Source organism: Thunnus albacares, chromosome 3, assembly GCF_914725855.1.
Source record: "Thunnus albacares chromosome 3, fThuAlb1.1, whole genome shotgun sequence".
Classification (NCBI taxonomy): domain Eukaryota; kingdom Metazoa; phylum Chordata; class Actinopteri; order Scombriformes; family Scombridae; genus Thunnus; species Thunnus albacares.
The window spans coordinates 38,726,557-38,734,978 of NC_058108.1; the positions used below are offsets into that span (position 1 = coordinate 38,726,557).

General features: G+C 38.4%; 1 protein-coding gene across 1 annotated transcript; it reads right to left on the reverse strand.

Annotated features, from left to right (window-relative positions):
• Positions 1–3,375: 3,375 nt before the first annotated feature.
• Positions 3,376–6,670, reverse strand: LOC122976200 (acylphosphatase-2-like). Its single transcript, XM_044344530.1, has 4 exons — positions 6,519–6,670; positions 5,876–5,892; positions 4,039–4,148; positions 3,376–3,933 (listed from the first exon to the last, which is right to left on the reverse strand). The coding sequence occupies exons 1-4, from the start codon at positions 6,613–6,615 to the stop codon at positions 3,819–3,821; spliced, it is 339 nt and encodes a 112-aa protein (XP_044200465.1). The 5' UTR covers positions 6,616–6,670; the 3' UTR covers positions 3,376–3,818.
• Positions 6,671–8,422: the final 1,752 nt, after the last annotated feature.

An 8,422-nucleotide genomic window follows, 5' to 3' on the forward strand; every position in this document is an offset into this window, starting at 1 on the left:
GATTGGGTTCATCTGGCTTCATTGATAAATATAATTGGGTATCATCTGCATAACAATGAAAGTTTATGGAGTGTTTCCTAATAATATTACCTAAAGGAAGCATATATAAGGTGAATAGAATTGGTCCAAGTACAGAACCTTGTGGAACTCCGTGTCTAACTTTTGCCTTCATGGAGGATTCATCATTAACATGTACAAACTGAAATCGGTCTGATAAATAGGACTTAAACCAGCTTAATGCAGTTCCTTTAATGCCAATTAAATGTTCCAGTCTCTGCAAAAGGATTTGATGGTGAATTGTGTCGAATGCAGCACTAAGATCTAACAGGACAAGTATAGAGACAAATCCTTTGTCTGATGCAGTTAGGAGGTCATTAGTGACTTTCACCAGTGCTGTCTCTGTGCTATGATGCCTCTAAATCCTGACTGAAAATCCTCAAATAAACTATTGTTATGTAGAAAGTCACATAACTGATTAGAGACTGCTTTCTCAAGGATCTTAGAGAGAAATGGAAGGTTAGATATAGGTCTATAATTGGCTAAAACACCTGAATCAAGAGTAGGCTTCTTAAGAAGAGGTTTAATTACAGCTACTTTAAAGGACTGTGGTACAGATAATTGTCCTTGTAGAAAGCAAGATGGCTGCTGAGGATATGAGTGGTTTGCTAGACTCCACTTTTGTCCTTTTTCCTGCTCCTCCCTGCTACTACTCACTGATTTGGCCGCTGTTTTCAGAACATGGACAGGCCTAAAACAGAGAGGTAATTTGCACAATAGGCACAGAGATAATGGAAATGTTTGCTTACTGCTGCTTTGCTGTTGGCTTTTGCTGGTGCCACTTGGACAATGCTTTAAGCCACATAATGCTGAAAAACAAACACCAAAAATAGCCAACTACTCTACATTCCTGAATGAAAGGCCGAGGTTGAATTTCCTCAGACATGAATACTTTGTGATCTACTTGATGCCCTCGGCACTCGGAGAGGAGGAAAATGGCATTTTCCCAGTATACTACTGATCCTGATCTTATTATCTGGCAATGTACAATTAAACCCTGGCCCATCAACCAACCACTCACCGGATTGTGTACCAGCAGGTGGGCTAACCGGAGGGCAGCTGGACGTGGGCCTCGCTGGAGTGGCCTTCTTTTGCCGGGGCGGCGGGCTTGGTTAGAACGGTGCATCCTGGGGCTGCTCGTGGATCGGCTGGGGTGACGGATTCACTGCCTGAGCTGCTTGTGCCAGACATGAACTGTCTGGTGTGTGTGAACAACCATACTTATACAGGCGATCCAAGCCACCAGAGTGCACGATGCGCACAAAAAACGGGATTCATAACCCACACTATGAAAAAGGTATCCGATCAGCACGAAAACAAAATGAATTTAGATTTTTCCAGACTGTAAATCATGCAAAGGTGATATGGGACTCTATTCTGGGTGGACACCTGAACATTCAGTGTATCGTATCAAAAGGAGATCAAATTCATCATCTTCTGATGGACTCTGATCTAGATTTCCTAGCTCTGAGTGAAATCCGGCTTAACGGTAATATTGTAACCAGCATGATTGATGTTCCTGGCGACGTTTGTTACAGAAAGGATAGATCATCTGGCAGGGGAGGGAGAGTACTGTTGTATGTCAGAGACACTTTTAAATGCAATGAAATCAAACTGGACACACCTTTATAATGTTTAGCCTTAAATGTAGTTTGTCCTTCAAGATGAATTTTAACATTGTAATCTTGCACCATCACATGACATCTCTTTTTATCATGATTTAGATGAATTGCTTAAACTGTAAAATTTTCGCTCTGAATCTCTCTTTTTGGAGATTTTAATATAAATTTGTTTGATAAAAGTTGCAAAGAAAAGTTGGCAATGATATTGTCAAAACATATTTTTCAACAGATGGTAAAGCGACAAGAATCAATCGAATGAGTAAAACTATGATTGATCTGATTGTCACAAACAGGCTCGAAAGAGGTTTCTGACCATAACATGACCCTGATTGTATAGCATCTACCCATATATATGAATGAACACACATCAAGGAATGCAGTCATTGATCAGTGATCATAACGCCAGTTCTTAAGGCTGGAGCACCAGACCAAGTAGGAAATTATAGACAAATTTCAATGTTACCTGTTTTCTCAAAAGTCGTGGAAAAAGTTATTGCAGAACAACTGGTTGACCACCTTGAAACTAATGAACTTATTTATCCTAAACAGTTCGGATTTAGGTCAGGGTACTCAACAGAAACGGCCAACTGCTACCTCACTGTAATGTAGGAGCAGTGTTTTAGACCTTAAAAAGGCTTTTGACACTGTGAACCATGACATATTTCTGAACAAACTTAGCATCTCAAATTTGTCTGAGCAAGCAATTGGCTGGTTTGCATCATATCTTGAATGTAGAGAGCAACATGTTAAAATCAATGCATAGTTATCAATCCCCCAATGATCCAGAATGGGTATCCACAAGGCTCGATCTCAGGGCCTCTGCTTTTCAGCTTATACATAAATGATTTGCCAATAAGCTGTAAAAAAGCTGGTTGTCAAATGTATGCTGATGACACAATCATTTATGTATCAGATAAAACTCCTTCTGTTGCAGCAGAGATATTAACAAATGAAATGGAAGGTGTATCCCAATGGCTCAAAAACACTTATCTAACACTTCATCTTAAAAACACAGAAGGAAAGCAAAATATAAGTTTATAATCAAAATAGATCAAGAGGAAATAAAGGAAGTCAGTGACTTTAAATTTTTAGGTGTTATTTTGGATTCCTAACTCAAATTTGATAAACATGTTAAAAAGCTAAAGCTAAAGACAGTCGAGACAAATCTGAACTGTTTTAGAATGATAAGACATTACATACTTAAGGCAGCTCAACTGTTCATGCATGCCATGATATTTTCACATTTATCCTAATGTGTTACTGTCTGGAGCCTCACAGTCAACTGTTAAACCCGTTAAATCATTATACAAACAGGCACTGAAAATAATGGATCAAAAACCAATGAAATGGCAGCACTGTATAATTCTGCAAAAGTACAAGTTGCTTAGTTATGACAGCTTAATCAAGTTGTATACAAGTTTTCTGTGTGTCTATATATATATATATATATATATATATATATACATATATAGTTTGTTTTCTTAGCTTTATTGTTATTATTGTTATATTTTCTGTTTATGTCTTTGTTCTGTTGATGTTCTTGAGAAGCAATAACAAATGAATTGCAAAGTATTATTATTATTGTTATTATGTATTAACTCTTTATAGACTGATTATTAAAACATTATAGTGAGTTTCCACCAATCAGAGGAGTTCACATTGACTTACATTCATTACATTAAAACCAGAGAAGAAGGAAACTTTCACACTTTAATATCATCTCAGTTAGATTATTATGATTATTTTATATTATTATAATTCGTTGTATTCAGAGTTTAAAGCCAATCAGCAATCTCCCTCCTTCAGTCACTCGATCTTTAATTATCTCTTCAGTTTCAGCATCCTCACTGTTTCCAGTCAGTCAGAGCAGATTTGAGGATTTTATTGATTACCTTTAAGCACTTCAGGGTTCAGATACTTGCAGTTTAAACTCTGCCACTGCCCCCTGCATGCTGCAGCGTTCATCACAGACACAACCTGAACAAACACCCTGATCAATAACCTGTTCTGCTCAGTCTGTCCTGAGCGGGGTGTGACAGGAAACATCTACTTAATGAACTACTTCCTGTTCACAAATGCAGCTCTGTTCTTCTTCTACATTCTTGATACACACAATGGGAAGTTCCTGTCTGAGCATGCTCAGTAGCGGGTGGAGAAGCCTGGGATCTCCATTTTGGAAATGTCTCTTTGGTTGGAGAAGACGGCTCGGTCGATCCGAGAGCTCGGACTGCCCACGAACTCCAGCCAGTGTTTCCTGCAAACACACGGAGAAGAGAGGAGGACTCAGAGGAAGTTCAGAGGACTTTGGTCAAAAGCTCCACCCCAGACTGAACCAGCATCACTGATTGGTCTGACTCACATCTGGTCGACTTTGTCCGGAGATCCTTGGATTTGACCAATCACAGTCCCCTGTCTGGTGTTCTTCACCCAGCCACTCAGTCCCAGACTCCGCCCCTCCTCCTCTGTGTACTGACAAACATATGACATCATATACATATGACATCATATACATGTGACATCATATACATGTGACATCATACACATGTGACATCATATACATGTGACATCATATCCATGTGACATCATGTACATGTGACATCATGTACATGTGACATCATATACATGTGACATCATATACATGTGACATCATGTACATGTGACATCATATCCATGTGACATCATGTACATGTGACATCATATACATGTGACATCATGTACATGTGACATCATGTACATGTGACATCATGTACATGTGACATCATATATATACAGTTATATACAGTCTCTGACCGATAGGTTTCTTCTGGCTGGAAATGACATAAACATGCGACAAAAGACGGAAAGACATCGTGCTACAGATATAAATGAATTTTTTTAAAAACTATTTCTGTTTTGTGTTTTTGTTTTTTTCATTTTTATGAAAAACGCCATGTCCAAAATTATTCATACCTGATCTCAGTAATCAACAGCAAAGCCTTTATTTACCATCACAGCAATCAAACGGTTCCTATAACTGCTAACAAGCCTTCTGCATGTCTCCACTGGGATTTTGGACCATTCCTCTTTTGTGACAATCTCCAGGTCTTTGAGGTTGCTATCACTCTGGTCTTTAGTTCCCTCCACAGATTCTCAATGGGATTCAGGTCTGGACTCTGGCTGGGCCACTCTAAAATGTTGATATTGTTTTCTATTAACCATTTCTTGACCACTTTGGTTGTATGTTTCGGATCATTGTCTTGTTGGAAGGTCCAGTGCTGCCAAGACCAAATTTTTCTGCAGACTGCCTGATGTTTTCCTCCAGAATCGTAATGTAGTCCTCTTTTCCCATGATGCCGTTTACTTTTACAAGATTGCCCGGCCCGTTGGCTGAAGCATCACACTCCCACCACCATGCTTGACCATGGGGATGGTGTTCTTGGGGTTGAATCTCTTTTCTTTCGCCAAATGAAAGCCACATCCCTGTGTCCAAACAACTCCATTTTCATCGCATCCAACCACAGTTTTGATGACCAAAAGCTTTCTTCTTCGTCCAGGTGAACTTTTGCAAAGGCTATGCGAGCTTTTGTGTGCCTCTTTTGGAGAAGTGGAGTCCTCTGTGGTTGGCGTCCATGGAGACCAGCCTTGTGCAGTGTCCGCTGGAGCGTCTGCCTTGAGATGTTGGTACTGGAATTGCTCAGATTCATCAGGGATGGCCTTGGTGGTGATCCTTGGATTCTTCATGGCCTCTCGCACCACCATTCTTGCCAGCACAGGGGTCACTTTTGGCTTCCTACCACGCCCTTTGAGATTTTTCACAGTGTGGAACTTGGATATGATTTTATAGCCTCTCTCCATCTTGTGAGCAGCCACAATGCACAAGCAGAGGTCCTCACTAAGCTCTTTGGTTTTAGCCATGACTTGCAATTGACTAGTAACTGACTAGAGAACTACTACATCAGCTGTTCTCATTTTATAGTCGATTAGAAAACTCTAGCACGATGTCTTCCCGTCTTTTGTCGCATGCTTATGACATTTCCAGCCAGAAGAAACCTATTGGTCAAATAAAAATTCACTATAAATCAAAATTTGGCATGGGTATGTGGGTAAGAATAATTTTGGGCTTAACTGTGTGTATATATATATATATATATATATATATATATATATGTATGTATGTATGTATGACATCATCATCACCATCATCTTCATCAGCTCACCATTCTAAAGCAAACACCTGAAAACAGACAAAAGAAACATTATCAATAAACATGATCAATACACGCAGAGATCATGACATCACAGTAACAGCAGATAATCAATAAACACAAACAGTGACGATGAGGTCACAGCTGATTTATGATACATTGTTTGACATAATTTGAATTAAAAAGTAGAAGAAATAGATTTTTAATGAACATGTTATTTCTACAAACTGTTGATTTGTCAGATTAATTTATATTATAGATTATATATAGACAGTGGATCAATAGATTATATTTAGACTATAGATCTATATAGATATAGCTTATATATAGACTATAGATCAATAGAATATATATAGACTATAGATCAATAGATTTATATTATATATAGACTATAGATCAATAGATTTATATTAAATATAGACTATAGATCAATAGAATATATATAGACCATAGATCAATAGATTTATATTATATATAGACTATAGATCAATAGATTTATATTATATATAGACTATAGATATATAGAGATATTATACATTATATATAGATTATAGATCAATAGATTACACATGTCTATAAGGTTATATGACGTCATACAGACACGCTAACATACATGCTAACATACATGCTAACATACATGTGACCTCTGACCTACCCTGCACGTTCCCAAAAATCTCAAAATCAACAGAAGTGAGTTTGTGTTGAGACATGACGACGTTCAGGAGAGAAAATATCAGCACAGTCAGAAACATGTCAGTCCACCTTAAATTAACTCTGCAGCTCTGATTATTTTTATCCCTGCTATTTAAAACATGGCTGTCAAAATAACAGCACCACTTCATCCGCAGCAGCTTCCTGTAATGCCTTTCAAAATAAAAGTATCACATGCAAACATCAATTTAGCTGCGATTGTTGTACGTTATTTTGAAGGTAATTTATATTGTGGTCAGCATAGAATACTTCCTGTCAGCACTTGACAGAGTAAAAGACACATTCCTAAATAATTAAAACAAATAAAACTAAAAATCACAGAGACAGAAAACATGACAAGATATAAGAAATTAAAAAACAGGTTCTTCTGTGTTTTGTCTGGGGTTACAGTTAGGGGGGTTAAGGTTAGAGTTAGGGTTGACTCCAAACGAACACAGCAAAACCAAATTAGTTAATGACGTTAATGACATTTCCTTATTTGGACGTCTGTCCCGGAGTTGGGGGTGTTCCCCGGAGATAAAGCTGAGCTACTGAAACACACAAAGTGCTCTTAAGGGAACCTGTTGTTCCTCTTCTCCTTTCCTCAAAGTTAGGTTGTAAAAAATAGGCAATGAATGAAAAGTGCAAAGCAACAATCACCTTTGAAGTTCTTCCCTACATGTTACACGCTGTGCTGTGTGTGTGTTAGGGTTAGGGTTAGGGTGTGCTGTGTGTGTGTTAGGGTTAGGGTTAGGGTGTGCTGTCTGTGTGTTATGGGTTAGGGTTAGGGTTAGGGTTAGAGGGTTAGGGTTAGGGTTAGGGTTAGGGTTAGGCTAGGGTTAGGGTTAGGGTTAGGGTTAGGGTTAGGGTTAGGGTTAGAGGGTTAGGGTTAGGGTTAGAGGGTTAGGGTTAGGGTTAGGGTTAGGGTTAGGCTAGGGTTAGGGTTAGGGTTAGGGTTAGGGTTAGGGTTAGGGTTAGGATTAGGGTTAGGGTTAGGGTTAGGGTTAGGGTTAGGGTTAGGGTTAGGGTTAGGCTGTGCTGTCTGTGTGTTAGGGTTAGGGTTAGGGTTAGGGTTAGGGTTAGGGTTAGGCTGTGCTGTGTGTGTGTTATGAGTGTATAAATAGGCAGAGGTCTGTCTGCATGTTGGCACTTGGTTTTAGCTCAGTAGTCAGCGCAGTCGTCTCTGATCTGGGAGACTCCAGTTCAAGACCCAGTGTGGGGACCTCCTTCATAAAGTAGTTTATTCATAAACACTTATTTTAACAGATTAATATCCTAAATTAAAAAGTAATAAAAATTTTGAAAAACTGGATTTTACACCTATTTCCACTTTTATTCGAATACAAATACAAATATAAATAATTTTGCTGCCTCAACAAATATAGATACAAATACAAATACTGGGCTCTCTGCACGTCCCTAATCTAGAAACCCCTCTAGAGCTGAAAACAACATTCTGGTGGCCTGTTTCTTCCTCTTGAGTACATATTCTGTAAAATCTCAGCAGTTGTGACTTTATGTTTGGGATGGTGGCTGGTTTTGTAGAGCAGAGCATGAATATCTGTCTCCTTAATAAACACTTTGATATCCAGTTTGTTGGAGTTTTGAAAATTCTGGCGCTTATATGTGACGGTGTCCAGAAAATCCACAGAGGTCCTGCTGGTATTAGATTTTAGTTGTATGGATTTGTTGTGGTTGTTCAGAGTGGGTTATGGTCAGAGTACATATACAGAATATTATATTATATTATATTATGGTTTACCCTGATACGTATGGCATTGTGTAAATACAGTAATTATCATGCTAAATGCTTCATTGTATTTTCTCTTGTGCATTAATATTTATATTTAAATAGTAGATGTTTTTTAT